An 18,474-nucleotide genomic window follows, 5' to 3' on the forward strand; every position below is an offset into this window, starting at 1 on the left:
CATGGGCCCAGCTGCTCCGCGGCATGTGGGATCTTCCCGGACCGGGGCACAAACCCGTGTCCCCTGCATCGGCAGGCGGACTCTCAACCACCGCGCCACCAGGGAAGCCCAGGCTCTTGTTTTAGAAGAGTCTTCAAAGAAACCATTTAAGTTTCTCATCTTTTAGATGAGGTGACTGAGGCTCACATAGGAAATGGACTTTCCTTAACATTGGGGACCCTATTTTCTAAGTAAAAAGTATTGACTGACCTGAGACCTACTATTTAAAACTATTTTGATGTGGAAAATGCAGAATACAGGGCTGTTGTGTTAAGAATGTATAGTGAAATGGACAAATTAAGAGGAGATGCCTGACTCCCAGCCCGGGCCTTCTATCAACTCAAGCTACTTCTAAATGGCTGTGCCTTCTTACATTCAATGGGTCAAAAGATGACACCATTTATCCTGATGTGAAGCTACTACTCAGAAAATTGTTCAAGAGGAATGAATAATTTAAATTAATAACCTACTCAAAGGTCTGTGAATAATTTTTTTCCCACAGTCCAATCCCAGTGGATTAGTCATAACCCCTGGAATGTTGGTTTGAAAAAGATTCTGAGGCCATGTCAAAATTCCTTGGGAACAAGAGCCTTGATTGATAAGTGGTATCTGGAATGGACAAAGGAGGGCAACGAAAGCGCTAATGTCTGATCCATTTTTGTATCATTTATGAACTAAAGGAAGAATTTTTACCACTCGACTTCAACCAGCATGTAGCACAGTGCTTTGTGTATGGTAGGCACTGAGTGAGGATATGATGAAAGAAGAAAGGGAAGCAAGGAAGGAAGGAAGGAAGGAAGGGAGGGAGGGAGGGAGGAAAGAAGGGAAGGAAGGGAGGGAGAGAGGCACACAGAAGCAATCATAGTCATATAGTTTTAAAATTCTAATGATTAAATAATTAGGAGAAAACGTCTGCTGCACATCTAACTCACCCTCCGGGACTGGCTTTCCATAACATTTTCTTTCTTTTTTTGTTTTTGGTACGCGGGCCTCTCACTGCCGTGGCCTCTCCCGTTGCGGAGCACAGGCTCCGGATGCGCAGGCCCAGCGGCCATGGCTCACGGGCCCAGCCACTCCGCGGCATGTGGGATCCTCCCAGACCGGGGGAAGAACCCGTGTCCCCTGCCTGGGCAGGCGGACCCCAACCACTGCGCCACCAGGGAAGCCCCCATAACATTTTCTTGATGGAAGGGAAAGTGGGCCTTTTCTCTGGAGATTCACCCCAACATGCCTTCACCATGACCACCATCTTTTCATTTCCCTTCTCTCTGACAGGGAAGGTCGAAGCGGCGCTGACGCCCTGGGCTCCTTGATCTGGCTGCTGATTTCTGAAATCCATCTGGGGTTCAAGTAGCTAAATGTCTGAGCTTTGTGCCATTTAGGACACTTCACTTTAAACAGACATGTTTTTAAATTTGTAAATTGAGTTTTTAAGTAAACTGAACAGATTAGAATTTCAGAGAAATCTGAATATTTTACAAGAAATATTAGGAATCCTCCTGGAAAATGAGGACTCTAATGTAAAACATATAAGCACACCCTAATTAATCTTTTTTTTGATTAAGTTTTTTTCTAATAGAACTTTTCTTGAAATGAAGCATATCTCCACGTGATTTCAGGAGCGTATAAGCATTTGGTGTTAGAAATCCGCAAAGTGTTCTTTACGCAATTTGCATTCCATATAAAATGTTACATAAAAGTTATTTTAACAAACAATAAATGTTAACTACTACGTCCCACCTCTGTGTCCCACTTTGTAAACCTACTTTCTTTCACTTCCTCATTGGCTTCTACCGACATTTATTAAACATTCTGCTTAACCAGGTTTTGTAGAGGAAATAATATTTTGAGAACAATATATTTGTGTTTTGGTAAAAAGAACACTGTGGTGTAACAAAATGAATGAATCTTAAAGGTATTACTAAGTATAAGAAGCCAGTCTGAAAAGGCTACATACTGATTCTGTTTACATGACATTCTAGAAAAGGCAAAATTATGGAGGCAGAAAATAGCTCAGAGGCTGCCAGGAGTTTGGGGAGGAGAAGAAGTTGATCAGGGGAAGCACAGGGGATTTTTTAGGGTCATAAAATTATTCTGCACGACATTGCATTGGTGGATCATGACACCACACATTTGCCAAAAGCCATAGGACTTTACAGCACAAAGAGCGAACCTTAAAGAATGCAAATTAAAAAAAATATCAGCTGGGAGATTGGACAACTGCAAGACAGAATGCAGACTGTGACAAAAGAATCTGTTTTACAAATGTGTGACCTAATCTCATTGAAGGGGATGGGGGTAGAGTGCCGACGTAAGTAACTTCTGAAATAACTAGAGATGGTGAGACTAAAGTCAAAAGGAACTACTCGAAACCACTCTACTCCAGTTGGTAGAATCGCCTCTCAGGGAGGTACAGATGAAGAACTCTGAAACGACTGTACGCAAATACTGGGATTGAACAAATAAGTAAGTGGATGGCAGATGGTGGGAGCCAGGATTCTCGCTGTTGGAAAGGGAGGTTATGGATCAGTGATGGGCAGAGACTAAAGTAAATGAAACATGTGATAACGACATTGGAGATGTCACTATGAACCCATGTTTAGCTTAATACAGATACAGATGGGTAGATAGAGATAGGAATGTGTGTATACATAGGGGTTAGTATATACCCACATATTATCTTGCTCTGTCCATGAGAGGGGCTAGAAGCAACAGCATCCCAGCAGCAACAAGCACATCTAGTGTCCAGGTGTTCATTCTCCAATACAGGAGCCAGGGCTTCTTAAGAGAAGCAGCTGAGGGGCTTCCCTGATGGCGCAGTGGTTGAGAGTCCGCCTGCCGATGCAGGGGACACAGGTTCATGCCCCGGTGCGGGAAGATCCCACATGCCGCGGAGCGGCTGGGCCCGTGAGCCATGGCTGCTGAGCCTGCGCGTCCAGAGCCTGTGCTCCGCAATGGGAGAGGCCACAACAGTGAGAGGCCCGTGTACCGGGGGGGAAAAAAAAAAAAGAGAAGCAGCTGATTCTAGTATTGGAGCAGGGAAAATACAAGATGAGGCTAAAGCGTCTTATACCACCAGAAACTAAGGAAGCACAAAACAAAACACTGCCATGGGTGTATATCAAAGTACACAGAAGCCAACTGAAATGAAATGGTCAAAGATAAAACATTTTGAGCCACAAAATAAATAAAGAAGTATTAGATTATAACTCAAAATATAAAATTACTATATAATAAATTATATATAAATATCATAAATGAAATATAATAGGTAATTGAATGGATAAATAAATGGGAGAGAATAGACAAACCTGTAGAAATAAATTCCAAATAATTTATGTAGATATTTCTCCATTCAAGGTGGTGGAGCAAACACCCCCGTTCTTAGGTGAAGATTTCACATCGTGACCTCTTTCTTACCGGGACAGTATAGGAAGAGGGGAAATCAAGTCTCAAACGTTAGTGGGCATCAGAATCACCTGGGGAGCTAATTAGACACAGACCCTGGGCCCACGCCTCACCCCACCTCTACCCCCAGTTTCCAGTTCAGAAGGTCTGCAGTAAGGCCTGAAACGTGATTTTCTAACAGGTTCCCAGATGATCTGCTCCTACTGGTCGAGGGGCCACGCTAGGCCAGTGCTCCGCAGACTGTGGATCACCTGGGATCTTGATAGAAAAGCAAATTCTCAGGCCTGACCCCAGACCTACTGAGTCAGGAACCCTGAGGATGGGACCCAGCAATTCTGTTTGAACAAGCCCTCCAGGTGATTCTGATGCCCATTAAAACGTTTGAGAACCATTGGTCTAGTGTGCGCAGAGAATCCGTACCGTTTCCAGTACCAGGATTGTTGGCAGGGGTGTATGGGAAGTTAATGGAAGGGTGTGTTTCTCCATAAATTAGGTGCACGTCGTACTTCTCCTGGTTGTGGTCCTGTGTATCTATCGTCCCCTGTGACCAGCTCTCATTTACCCTGGTGAGCAGAGGACTACAATGAGGGGGAAATATACAGATTGTTCACAGCGTTCCCACACCTTCCCCACCCACCCCCACCCCCCGTTGGCACAATCACATGGCAGCTGAGCTTAGCAAGTGTAGGTGGGCTCCTGCCTGGGTTCAGTGGAGGGAAGATGTGTCTAGCTGCTGGGTTCCAAATTCAGATGCCCCTGGATCTGAGATTAACCTTTTAGGATGAGTCTCACGTCTGCTTCATTTAGCCACAGATTAGAATCAGAATCTGCTTTCAAAGCAACTAGCACACTCAGAAAGCCTCCTGACTTGAAAAAGTCTCCAGGGAATGCATGATGCTCTGAAGATGAGAGTTGGGATAGGCCCCTGGGGATGGGCTAGAAATGGTAGGCAAGGCAATAAAAAAGAAATGACGGGAAAAAAATCAAGAGAGAAGAGCGGGCTGGGTTTACATAGAAACACACACACACACACACACACACACACACACACACACACACACACACTTCCCTATCCTCTCTCCAAGATAGTGGTTCCCCACCTGAACTGCATGTTAGAATCACCTGGGGAACTTTAAAAACCCGGACGCCCAGGCCATACCCCAAACGAGTGACATCAGATTCTCTGAGTCTAAGATCCAGGCCTCAGCAGTTTTTAAAGTTTCCCAGGAAATTCCAATGTGCAGCCAAAGCGGAAATTAAAAGTGCCGGGGGTTCCACCTGCTATACATTTTCTTATCAATTTTGATCAAATTTTGCTTCACCTCCCATTGCTTTTGCCCTTAATTCCCTCATGGAATGTGTTAAGAGACAACCTGGCCAAAAAAACAAAAAAAAAACCAAACCTGAATATATCCTTTGTAAGTAGAAAATTGGACACCATTTATCAAAAATTTTAAATATGTTTAAAATACATTTACCTTGGGCTTCCCTGGTGGCGCAGTGGTTGAGAGTCCGCCTGCCAAGGCAGGGGACACGGGTTCGTGCCCCGGTCCGGGAAGATCCCACATGCCGCGGAGCCGCTGGGCCGGTGAGCCATGGCCGCTGGGCCTGCGTGTCCGGAGCCTGTGCTCCGCAATGGGAGGGGCCCCAACAGTGAGAGGCCCGCGTATCGCAAAAAAAAAAAAAAAAAAAAAAGTGAATCAAATACATTTACCTCTTCAATTTCATGAACAGAAATCTATCCTGAAGGAACATTCACACATGCCCACAAAGATACAAGACTGCTCAGCGCAGCAATTTGGAACAGCAAAAAATGGAAAACAGTCAAAATGTCTATCAATAGATAATATATGACATAGCCTTACAATGACAAATTTTGTAGTCCTTAAGAAAGAATAAGGCAAATTTGCATATACGAATATGAGGTAAGAGATACCCAGAGAGAGGCCACAGCATGAGATCTTCTTGGGTTATCTGGGTGGGTCCTAATCGAAGGACAAGTGTCCTCATGGGAGACATAGAGAAGAGATCTATACAGAGAAGGCAGCAATGTGAAGATGGTTCTACATAGACCTACATGGCCACAAACCCAGGGACGCTGGGGCAGCCACCTTGGAAGAGGCAAAGAATGGATCTTCCCTAGAGCTTCTAGAGGGAGCTCAGACCTGCTGAACCTTGATTTTGAACTTCTAGCCTCTAGAACTGTGAGAGAATAAATTTCTGTTGTTTCAAGCCAGCAGGCTTGGGGTTGTTTGTTACGGCAGCCCTAGGACACTAATATAAGTCATAGAGGCCCCATCAGAGGCCTCCAGTGATCTTCCAGGCTATTGTAAGGACTTAGTTTTCACTCCCCAAATGGGAAGTCAAGGGAGGATTTTGAGTAGAGAAGTGACACAATCTGACTCATTTTCTAACAGAACTGTTCGGGCAGCTCTTCTTGAATAAATTATATAGTTCTGAGTTTCTTGATTTTTTTTTTTTTTTTTGGTAACCAAACTGCAATTTGTCTTCTAATTATTTAAAAAAATATGAATGTTAAAAATAAAAGAATGGAATAGATTCTAAATTAATAAACATTTAACAAAACAATAAAAACAAGCACTTAAAAGCTAGCCCGAATGACCAAAGCCGGCCAAGGAGTCTCTCCCAGCTTTACCCTCTGGTGCCAGGTTTAGATCATCAAAATGTTCGTGGTCCTGGTGGTGGATCAGCTCCCTCATCAGGATGGCAAAGCTGTAAACGTCTCCCTTCAGGGTGCCCAACAGGGGCACCTCTGGGAGCCGTCCAGCAGAGCTCTGCGAAGCCGAGGATGTCAGCTGCCGGGTGGAACTGGAAAAGCCGCTCCTTTTTTCTCAGGGAAGCACAGGAGCAGTGAAAGCATCCAGCCCCTGAGAAGTCAGCCCTGATGGTTCTAGACTTTCTCCATATTCACACACTTGGGGGTCCGTGTGTGTGAATAGGGAGGAAATAATCAGGATGATCCTGCCCTAACATGTTAACAGCACTTAACTCACAACGGTGCAATCGCAGGTGGCTTTCCTTTTCCTTTTCCCTTTCTATGTTGCCTACAGTAAAAAAATGATTTAACAGTTCATAGAACATAAAACTAACCACTTGAAAGCGAACAATCCAGTGGCCTTTAGTACACCGGCAATGTTGTACAACCACCACCTCTACCTAGTTCCAAAACATTTCTAACACCCCAAAGTAAAACCTTGAGCCCGTTAAGCAGTTTATCCCCATTTCCCCCACCTCCCATGTCCTGCCAACCACCAATCTGCATTCTGTCTCTACAGATGTATGTATTCTGGATAGTTTATAAATCTACATTTCTTTGGCAGTGAGGTTTACAGGTTTATATCATTATAGGTTATAATCATGAAAAGAAAATATATTGGGGGATGGGGAGATAGAAGTGGCTGCTAGCAGGTTTTCAAAATTTCCCCCTTTTGCCTTTCTCTGCAAGATACCATCCTGCCCCCATATTATAGAAACCTCCCCATGTACACACAGCGAAGCTGCTGGGAGTGTGCTGCTTCAGAGACAGGCAGTCAAGGTGGAGGGCACTGGGCTCATCAGGGCCCAGGACAGTGCAAGGTGAGACTCAGGAGTGTTCAGTAACTTGGACAAGTAGGAAGAGTCGTAGAGTCTCAATTCGCGCACGTGTAAAGGAGGGTTGGACTCCGGGCGGTGGGTCTGATCTTGAGATGCCCATCAGAATCACTTGAGAGGCTTTTAGAAAACAATACGAAGACTTCCCTGGTGGTCCAGTGGCTAAGACTCCATGCTCCCAATGCAGGGGGCCCGGGTTCGATCCCTGGTCAGGGAACTAGATCCCGCATGCACACCGCAACTAGATCCCACATGCATGCCTCAACTGAGAGTCCGCATGCTGCAACTAACACCCAGTGTAGCCAAATAAATAAGTAAACAAACAAACAAACAAATAAATAAAATACAGATGCCCAGACCTCTTCTTCATAAATTCTGATTCAGTTGGCATGGGGTGGGACCCAGCCCCTTGCATATTTTTTAAAGCTTCTCAAGTGATACCGGAGCGCGGAGAGGTTGGAGAACTACTGAGCTCATCATCTGTAAGGTGCCTGGCAGGTCGCGCTTTCTCCGCTGAGAGCACAGGGTGAAGACGTGAGGAGACACAGGGGACTGAAGAGAAGGGCAGTGACTCACTTCAGGTCACCCAGCTAAGCCAGGGTGGGAACTAGTCTCCTAACTCAGACACCCCACCATGGACTCGTGCCACTCGTGGGCGTTATTTTTTCCTCATCTCCTTGGGTGGCTGGAATAACCACATACCATCAGCCCCAGAGGGAGGCCCACCTGCAGGTACCCATGCACGTGAGCCTCAGAAAGCAGAGGTGGGATAAGGAGCCCTTTACCCCTCTCCTGACAGCTAGTGGGTGCAAGACCTGCCAACGGTTACCGGAGCGGTCCGTCGTTCTCTCGTTGTATCTTCTGTGCGTCCGGCCATATTTGAGTTCCCTCAGCCCAAATCCTGACAGCTTCACCTGCATCCGTCTGTCCACCAGGCAGCTGGAAGGCTTCAGGTTGCCAAGGGATCCCAGTGGGCTCCTGTGGAGGAACAGCAAGCCCTGAAGAGTGGAAATGAGCAAATGAATCAGAGCAGGTGCCAGCGGACGCTGCTGGAAGAAACAGAGACACAGCGGCAGATGGACAGAAACAGACAGACCCATGGCGGGAGACATGCCCATCTTCACGTTCATTTGTTCAAGAGCCACTAACACAGCCCCTCGCCCAGGGGGTCACCCTGGGCAGGAACACCCAAAAAGGAGAAAACTATTTCTGGCCCCTCCATGTGGAGCCACAAACGCAAGGCCAGCTTAAAATAAATGTAGCCTCGTGGTCAGACTCCTGGGTTCAAATCCCAGCTCTACCACACAGTAGAGGGCAAGTTACTTTTCCCTGTAAGCCTCACTCTTCTTGTCAAAATGGAGATGACGATAATCCCTCTCGGGGTGGCTGTGGAGATTAAATGTCATAATACCTGCGAACCACCAGACATGGTGCCTGACACAGAGTAAAGATGGCTACAAATCATAATGAAAAATTTGTATGAATATAATAAAGGATATCAACAATCTAGAAACGACACTATGCAATTAAAATATTATTTTATTACCTACATATTGAGGATTATATTCCATTACTATCTACATAGAATGGTTCTATAATAATAGAATATTATATTTATTACATGCACTTAAGGGTCCTGTTTGAGCACTTCACAGGGAGAGGCAATGAAATGAGGAACCCTGAAACATTCTCATGTCATTCACTGTGTTCTTAAGAGGTTACGTTAATTATTTGTATGCAGTAATGAAGCACTATTATTTATAAAGAAGACAGAACAAACTCTAGAGTCAGAAGAAGTGTTCAAGTCTAGACTTCACCAGTCAGTCTCTTCAAACAAATCACCTGGGGGCCTCGATTTCACCATCCGTGAAATGGGTCTGCCTTAGACGCCTGCTACTTGAAAGATGTCCCAGGGAACAGCAGCAGCAGCAGCACCTGGGAGCTTGGCAAAAATACAGAATCTCAGGCGCTGCCCAGACCTACTGGATCAGTCTGTGCATTTTAACCCGATCCCCAGGAGATGCGTGTGCTTATTAGTCTGAGAACACCTGTCCTTGTCAATTGTTCCCAGCCCTGGCTGCACATTAAAATCACCTGGGGAGCTTAAAAAGACTATATCAATGCTAGGGCCCAGATATAAGAACCTATGCAAGCTGCAGATTACCTCCCACACAAACCAAGCCTGCGTGCGGAGGTGAGTGATCAGAATGGAGGAAGAGGGCTTAATCTGAAGGCTGGCTGAGGGAGCTCCGTCCTCAAGGCAGTGATGATTCTTATTTAGCAAGGAGATGAGGGCGGGGGGTGGGGATCTCTCACAATGAAGGAACTCAGGGTTTTAAACTGCTCCCAGGGAGTGGGGACAGAGCTGGGAGACAAACCCAGGTCCAGTCGCCTTTGAAGCCCAGCCACTTCTAAACCACTAGTTTTACTGTTTCTGGTGCCCTGGGTGACTGTAAGAGGAAGGTGGGGGAGGAAGAGGGTAGGTAGAAGCATACCTATCCTTCTGGCACCACTGCCAGGTTAAATGAACCACAAGTCCAGCTGAGTCACACGGTGTGGTTACGAGAAGTCATCGGCCCTCGGTACCCAACAAGAAGGAATGTGAGGAGGGCCCCTGAACGGACTATTGCACCCAGAGGCCTCCTGGGCACCAGCTCTGGGACTCACCTCTTCCTCCAGCAGTGACGACAGGCTGAATCATTGTCAGCTTTAGCAAGAACCCTGAGCTAATATTGCATTAGAAATACAGGCTAATACAGAAAGCAATAAGGAAACATTCGGGACAGTGGGTACACCAGGCCCACCTCACCCCCTAAAAAATCAGGAGGCCGTGTTCCCTTATCAATCTGCGTATTTGTTTTTTGAGGTGATAAAGTTGAATCACATTTTGGAAACACAGCTCACTTAATCAGACAGGAAGGGCCTGGGTGGGGCTCCCTCTGGAATGTTTCCAGCGAGGTTCCAACAGGCTGAGAGGTCTGGTCTTGAAATCTGGGGAGACCTGTGTCCAAGCCAGAGTTTTCTCTGACCTCACGGAGACCTTTCCATTCCACAGGAGTCTCCCTGACACACACGACTGTCCCTGCCCTTGCTAGTGCCAGACTCACCCCTGGCATGAGACGTTCTACATTCCGGTCGCTGCTGACCACCCCTGACATCCAGGTATATTAGCGGAGCTCCTTCCATTAGGACAAAAATAACATGTTTCGGGATGCTTGGAATCCTAGGAATGTAGTCCTCTGCAAGAGATGGCACACATCTCTTTGTTTGTTTGTTTGTTTGTTTTTGGGGTTTTTTTGCGGTACACGGGCCTCTCACTGTTGTGGCCTCTTCCCGTTGCGGAGCACAGGCTCCAGACGCACAGGCTCAGCGGCCATGGCTCACGGGCCTAGCTGCTCCGCGGCATGTGGGATCTTCCCAGACCAGGGCTCGAACCCATGTCCCCTGCGTTAGCAGGCAGATTCTCAACCACTGCGCCACCAGGGAAGCCCTCTTCTGTTACTCTTGGTCCCCTTTCAGCGAAGGTTGGCATTGCAGCTTCCTTACAGGATCCCATAACGTGTACACTCCATTTCAGGAGATAGCGAGCCTACCAAAGCAAGGTGTCAAGCTGTCCTCTGTCCTGGCATGTAGTGGAGGATAGATTCAGTGACCTAGAATAGCTGATGACCACCAGGGAGATTTTCCCCTTCAAAGTGTCATTCGCACCCACCCCAGCATTTCTCCAGAGAATCCTTCGAGTCAATTCTTTTTTTTTTCTTTATTCGAGTATAATTGCTTTACAATGGTGTGTTACTTTCTGCTGTATAACAAAGTGAATCAGCTATACATATACATATATCCCCATATCTCCTCCCTCTTGCATCTCCCTCCCACCCTCCCTATCCCACCCCTCTAGGTGGTCACAAAGCACCGAGCTGATCTCCCTGTGCTATGCAGCTGCTTCCCACTAGCTATTTTATATTTGGTAGTGTATTTATGTCCATGCCACTCTCTCACTTCGTCCCAGCTTACCCTTCCCCCTCCCCATGTCCTCAAGTCCATTCTCTACATCTGCATCTTTATTTCTGCCCCTAGGTTCTTCAGAACCGATTCTTTTTTTTTTTTTAGATTATATATATATATGTTTTAGCATACGGTATTTGCTAACACATATATATGGAGTCAATTCTTGAAAGCAAAATGCCTCCACTGAAAAGCCTAAATCTACTAGTCATTCACACCATGGTGAGAACTTACTAGCTTTCTCTTTACATCCAATATAAATGATGCCAACTGTTTTGACTGGGTGGGAGACAGATCACCAGAGACTAGAGCACTTCCCTGGGCTTGGTGGGAAGGGAGGGAAAGTGGGTGAGGGGAAAGACAGAGGAGCCCAGAGGAGCAGAGGAGGAGAGGATGCCAATCACATCCTCCTATTTTACAACCATTCCACCGCCACTTAAATAATTTCTTATGTACACTTCATGACTTTTTTTTTTTCTCTAGCTTAACTTTAAGCCATTCAAAGATGGAAACAAGTCCTTCTCTTCATATGAAAGTACCCAGAGTATGACAAACCCTTAAAAGACACTCAATAAAGTTTTACTGAAATAATGAGTGGTGGCCCAGGGCTGTCGTCAGAAACCAGTCCCAGAGAGGTTTCTGTTTGTTTTCGTCTCCTGGTAACAATACACTGGCTTCCCACTAAGGCCTGGGAAGTCAAAGCTTAACAGGGCCATTAAGACTCAGCTCCTTACACACAAAGAGCAATCAAATTCTTGAGGAAGAAAACTCCTTCGACGTCCATTAAACCTACGTGGAGGCTGAGTAATAATAATAACAACAACAATAATAGCTAAAATATATTCGGTACTTATTTCGGCTCAGATACTTTCTAGCACTTTGTGTATATTAATTTACTTTATTCTCACAACAAAATATAAGGTAGCTCTATTATTATCCCTGTTTCACACGTGGGAAATGAGTCGGGTGGGCCATATCAGTAGGGACTAGCATTCTGAGGATGCTCTCCTCAGCCTGGGCTAAAATCCAGCTGCTCTTCTAAGCTCACCGCATCTGCGGTTACCATTAGAGGGGAAGTAACTTACCAGTCATTCAAGGAGTCACTGGCCCTAAAACCTAGGAGGGCAGAGTTTACATTTCACCCATGTACCCCTCGCAGCACCCAGGCAGGGTCTTGCCCATAGGAGTCTGTCAGTTGATGGATGGGAATGTTGACTGATGGACGGACTGTTGATTGACAGATGACAACCAGCCTTGTCCTGCTGCCATGTGTCAGAGTGAGTGACTTCCCCACCAGGACCCATTCCCAGGTCATTAGCCTGGTCCCCTCAAAAACACTAATAGCATTTGCTCTTTACACGGGTTTATGTGATACTCGCGTTAACTCTGTCATATGCAAATGAGAGCTTGAATATCTAATCAATTTCATTGCCTGAGTTTCTCAAAACATCCTAGAAAACACAATTACTTGGAACATCACCAGTGACTCAACCAGAAGCACAGTGATCTTCGCGGGTTCAGTGGATTTGATGCTAATGCTTTGGATGGTGTCGAGCAGAAATGATACAGCCTGAGGCAGAGGGCTCTAAATCTGGTGACCGGAACTCTCCTCGGAAGAAACCATAACCTGACTCAATATTGAGAAAGTTACGCAGTCTTGAGTTTTACAGATACTTCCTTGTTCCTGACATGAAGCTGGTGGTCACATGCCATGGGAAAGATGGGCCCAGGAACAAACTTCAGATGTAGATATGACATCGTAGGAGATGAAACCAAGCTCAGACAATTTCCCAGAACAAAGAGACCAGACACGTGGCAACTGCGCTGCTAATTTCATCCCCTGCGGGCAGCCCAGCAAGATAATTCAGGTCTCGAAATTAAACCAGAGAGGAGCTGTTCTTGGATGAAGAGGCAAAAGCACTTATAAGCTTCTTTATTAGCTGCCGCTAATCTAACCTGAGGTAAGATTTACCGGGCTTCCCTGGTGGCGCAGTGGTTGAGAGTCCGCCTGCCGATGCAGGGGACACGGGTTCGTGCCCCGGTCCGGGAAGATCCCACATGCCGCAAAGCGGCTGGGCCTGTGAGCCACGGCTGCTGAGCCTGCGCGTCTGGAACCTGTGCTCCACAACGGGAGAGGCCACAGCAGTGAGAGGCCCGCGTAACGCAAAAAAAAAAAAAAAAAAAAAAAAGATTTACTATTTTACTTACCTTAAGCCTTCCTCTTTTGCAATATTGGGTGACAATGCAGATGTTGGGTGATTCTGTGCAAATACCAAAGAAGGGAACAAAGTTTTCATGCCTTAATTCATACATCTGAAAATGATAATAGTAATAATAGCTTATGATTATAATGTGTCTTCTGCCCTAGGGACAATGTTGTGTGCTTTACACACTTTCAGCAATTTTTCACAAAGACCCTGTGAGATAAGAACTATGACTGCTCCCATTTTACAGATGAGGAAACTGATGCTCAAAAGATAAATTAATGTGTTAAAGATCATACAACTTAGTAGTGGCAGAGCTGGGAGGTAAATCCAGGCAGTCTGCCTCCAGCAAATAAACCAGTCATGATCAAAGTCCCCCAGAGTCATGATCAAATTTCCCCAAAGTCACGGGGATTAACTGAGGAAGTGGACCCCATGAGCCTGACTCCCCTGCAAGGACCAGCTTCGAGAGAGACAGCTACAGACACAAAGAATGAAGAGGCAGAATTAAGGCCAGGAAGAATTAAAGGCAAAGAACAGGCTAGGAGAGCTCCCAGGATGCAGGGGCCTGGGTCAGGCATAAGCGTCTGAGGTCTAAAGTCTGGGCTCTTGGCGGGTGGGGGTCATGGGCCAAGTTAAGGGAAGCAGCTTCCCACCATTGTCCTTTGGGGTGAAGGCCACCCGCACCCCAGGTGGGAACAGGGAGCTGGCAGAGGCAAGGCAGAGGGCAGCAAGGCTTTGCCTCCTCCCAGGGCTGGGGGCCTCACCAGCCGGATTTCCTGCAGCACAGACGGCTTCCTGACCCAGGCTCGCGCTTGGGTCACCAGCATCACAGATGGCCACATGGTTTTCCTGGAACCGGAGACAAAGAGGAATGTTCCTTTTTTTTTTTTTTACATCTTTATTGGAGTATAACTGCTTTACAATGGTGTGTTAGTTTCTGCTTTACAACAAAGTGAATCAGTTATACATATACATATGTTCCCATATCTCTTCCCTCTTGCGTCTCCCTCCCTCCCACGTTCACTATCCCACCCCTCCAGGTGGTCACAAAGCACCGAGCTGATCTCCCAAAGCGGAATGTTCTTAACCCAGGCTGATTCAGAAAAAGCTACACTCAGAAAGAGCTAGGAAGGGGGGCAGGAAGACTGGCAAGAAACCCACCTACAGAAGGGATCATCGAGCTCCTCCCTGCTCAGATCAGCCCTCGGGTGGCCCCGTGCTGTGTCCAGGAGCCGAGCTAGCTGCTCAACACAGCAGACCTCATTTAACAGGCAGCACAGCCCTGCAAGGCGGGGGGGGGCAGGGGGGTGATTAGCCCATTTCCAGATGGGATCCCTGAGGTTAGGGAACTAGTTCAAGGTCACACATCTGTAGGTAGTACAGCCAGAATTTGAACATCTGCATACAGCCACTCTGCCCTCAGAATTACCCGGTAAAGCCCTACTGGGGCATGAAATAGCTCTCTGCCCTGCTGGTTCTCAACAAAGGAGCTTAAGTCCCCAGAAATCATCACACTAGATGAGTTACTGTTGTTCCCTCTCGACACAGGTGTGCCTCTCTGGGATGGCTGCGAAACAGGACACGATTCAGGTGCTCTCAGTAGGATGACCAAGTACCGATGAGACTACGCCTTTTATAGATGAGGAAAATTAGCGCCAAGGTTAATAGCAGTTAGTAAATGAAAGTCAGGACTCAAACCCTGATTTCTCTAACCCGAAGTGTGAGTGCTGAACTGCTACCCGCACCACTCTCGTGTCTGTGCCAACATCACAATGTCGTGGTTAAGACTCTGGGGTCAGGCTGCCCAAATTCAAGTGCTGGCTTTGGCCCTTAACTAGATGGGTGACCTGATGACACAGTCATTTTCCTCAATGAGCATCTAAGGAGGTGAACTCTCTGTGTAACACTCCCAGTGCCTCCCCAGCACCTAGAGAATATATTTTAAACAGAGGAGCCCTGTTTTTCTAGAAGAGTCTAATGTAGAAGCCTAATGTAGAAAACAGTAGCTCAAAGCAGAGCTGCTGTAGTTGAAGAGGAAGAGACTCAGAATTCCTCCCCACCACCTCTACCGCATTCCATCATTCACCCAAGGCCAGACCAGTGAGCCCCAGAATCCCCTGGGACACTTGAAGAATAATTTACAAACGAACCCCAGTCTCCTGGTCATAGCATGTTGAAGCCTCCTTGACTTGGTACCTGCCAAGTCACCTTTTTTTCTTGAAAGTCGTAATTCACTTATTCAGTGAATAGTATATGGAAAGATACCAATAAAAGGAAACATACTATAAACTACAATTTTGAAAATAAAGCCAATATAATGGGAACAAAATACACGTAACGTGAGAAGAATGTTTGATTGTTGACCCATCATGCTTTCCTTACTTTTATAATGAACCTAAATGTCTTTAGAACAAACCTGTATACCTTGGTCTAACTTGAGTGCTTTCTAACAAGCAACAACATTCTAGAACACTTTTCTTTCGCTTTGAGATATTTAAGATTCACACATTTGTTCAAAAACATAAATTCTGATTCAGTGGTTGATCTGCATATCTTGTTATTCTCTGGATATCATGAGTAACGTGGATTCCTGAACAAGCACTATATGAAATTCTAAAATTCTTGATCTTTGACGTAAAATTTATTTCAGTTGTGGGTTGTTTTTTTTTTTTTTTTTTTTTTGCGTTATGGGGGCCTCTCACTGTTGTGGCCTCTCCTGCTGCGGAGCACAGGCTCCGGCCGCGCAGGCTCAGCGGCCATGGCTCACGGGCCCAGCCGCTCCGCGGCATGTGGGATCTTCCCAGACCGGGGCACGAACCCGTGTCCCCTGCATCAGCAGGCGGACTCTCAACCACTGCGCCACCAGGGAAGCCCCAGTTGTGGGTTTTTAATCACTTGAGATGAAAGCAAAATTCACCCCCTCCCTCCACCCCCCCTCCCAGGAACAAAGAGCTCTTATTAAAGTATAGAAACTTGGGTCTATCTTTCTACTCTAAAGAACAATTCTCACTAACCTTTCTGGGAAGGCAGTAAGTATTCCAGAATAATCAATATATGCTTGCAAAGATTATATCAACAACAAAAGCAAAACAAAAAAGGAAAGAAAGAAAAGAGACTTCAAGCTTAAGATATGCATAAAAATAGTCATGGCTATATTTTCTAGAATTATGTAACTGTTATATACTTATCAAATAATGTCATGCTTATTAAATGTGTGCCCAGCTTCACAGCCCTGAGAAGCCCTCAGCATACCCTGCGTTACTTCTCTCCTGGTCACCACTAGCGAACCCACTCTCCCCAGATGTCACCTCTTCTCTGAAGCCTTCATGATTCTGTGACATTCAATCCCTCTACCTGCGGGGTTTCTGCCTCAGCTTGTAGACACCTCCCAGAGCACTTACTTCCGTCGGAAGGCATCCATCTGTGGCGTGCCTTGCACTCTGCTTGGCCTGCAGTAGACAGGCAACACGTGTGTGTTGAGCAAATGAATTATATGGTCTTAGTTATCAGTAGTTTAAAGGAGTTAATGCGGTTTTGAAAATAACTAAATGCTCCCCAGGAGACAGCGTTAATATTTGAACAGGATGTATGGGTTCTTCTACCCACCAGGGACCAGGGCTGAAGGAAACTTCAGAAGCCATCTGATCATTTTTAAGTATTCAGAAACTGAGGCTGGGAAATTATGTTCCCAGCCAAAAAGTGGTAGTTCCAGAACCGGAACTCAGGGCCTAAGACTCTCCATTAAGAGCTCACTTTCTAAATGAGTCAGCCTCCGCCCCCACAAGCTCCTAGATCAGGTCCCTTCCACGCATCACCAGCAGTGAGCAGGAAGGTGGATGTCTGGGCCAGGCGTGGCCTCACCTTGTTCTGGGACAGAATGGTGATGTCATCATAATTGATTTGCCACCAAAGACCTTTATTTTGCCTCTGCAGTTTTTCCCTCTGTGTCCTTAAAATCAGACCTATGATGACAGCTCCCAGGTTGGTAATCAGGAGGGTTACGGTGAAAATCACAGCAGTCACACCTGGAGGGCATATCGTTACTCAGGCCCACCTAAGAGCACAAGTGAGCACATCCCGGCCCTGCCAAACAGATGGCTCAAAAGCCGCCCAGGCACGGGTCCAGGTTAGGGCACACAGCATCCACTCAGGCCTGTCTTTTCCAGGAATCCTATTGGGCCCCAAGTGCGTGGTCTTCCCACACCCCTCTGGTTCCCGCGGCAACTGCACTCACCTCCTCCTTATATAGAAACGTCCCTTGTAGAGAAAAAAAGGATGACTTCTAAGACCATCGCCACCTTTCATTCAACATTTACTGTGTGCTCTCCTTACACTTGTTCTCAGTTGTGATCCACCTCATTCCAGGCCTGGGCTCCTAACCACCAGGCAACACTCCCTTGTCCAGACTCTACCTCCACAGAAATGGAATTCCTGAGACTCAGATCTCAGGAGCCAGGTTTCCCCAGGGCAGAGGTTCTCAACAGGGGAGGCCATGACGTTGCCTCTCCAGGGGATATCTGGCAATGTCTGCAGACATTTGGGGCTGTTAGAGCTAAAGGGTGCTGCTGGCATCTAGTGGGTGGGGTGGAGGCTAGGGAGGCTGCTAGGCCTCCTACAAGGCACAGGACAGCCCCTTACACAAAAAGATGATCTCGTCCTAAACATCGATGCTGTTGCCACTGCTGAGAAGCCCTGTTGTAAAGAGTCCTTTCCCGCTGCCTTCTCCAGGTGGCCACACTGATCTGCAAAAGCAGGCTCAGTTTCACAGAGCTCATTGGCAAATCCACAGCCACGTCTGTCTTCGGGAAGGGAACCGTGGAGAAATGCCCCATGGGTCTTAAAAAAAAAGAAGACAATGAAAGGTCAGTGCCAACTTGATTTATTCAACTCGTCTCTACCTCAGGTATCGCAGGGGCAACTGAGACACACATGCCATTTGCAAAAAGCAGGCCTTGGTCTCTTCATTCAAACAGCTGCTGACCCATCCGGTTTTCCCACCTCACCAAGGTTCTTCAAACCTAGCCTACAGGTAATATAATTCATGAGAGAGCAATATCTTTTTGCTAGGTAGAACAACTGACTCGATCTTTTTTTTTAAACCATGTCACTTCTGATTTAAAAGATGAAGTGTCGATTCTCCAACGTTACTGTAGTTTTCTCCCGTGTTTGATACAGACAAATCTTGTTATAGAGCATCTTCACA

General features: G+C 46.4%; 1 protein-coding gene across 1 annotated transcript in view; it reads right to left on the reverse strand.

Moving 5' to 3' along the window:
* Positions 1-18,474, reverse strand: part of LOC113623616 (guanylate cyclase 2G-like) — a 39,595-nt gene that overhangs the window by 7,844 nt on the left and 13,277 nt on the right. Inside the window, 12 exon segments of the mRNA XM_027113085.1 lie at positions 972-984; positions 1,186-1,305; positions 1,308-1,367; positions 6,104-6,224; positions 6,226-6,242; positions 7,889-8,057; positions 12,444-12,515; positions 13,273-13,377; positions 14,036-14,086; positions 14,088-14,120; positions 14,701-14,838; positions 17,133-17,296. Of these exon segments, the coding sequence (XP_026968886.1) occupies positions 972-984; positions 1,186-1,305; positions 1,308-1,367; positions 6,104-6,224; positions 6,226-6,242; positions 7,889-8,057; positions 12,444-12,515; positions 13,273-13,377; positions 14,036-14,086; positions 14,088-14,120; positions 14,701-14,838; positions 17,133-17,296 (1,063 nt within the window).

The sequence above is a fragment of the Aethalodelphis obliquidens genome, unplaced genomic scaffold (assembly GCF_003676395.1).
Source record: "Aethalodelphis obliquidens isolate GAN/ISIS:26980383/991018 unplaced genomic scaffold, ASM367639v1 scaffold11, whole genome shotgun sequence".
NCBI lineage: Eukaryota > Metazoa > Chordata > Mammalia > Artiodactyla > Delphinidae > Aethalodelphis > Aethalodelphis obliquidens.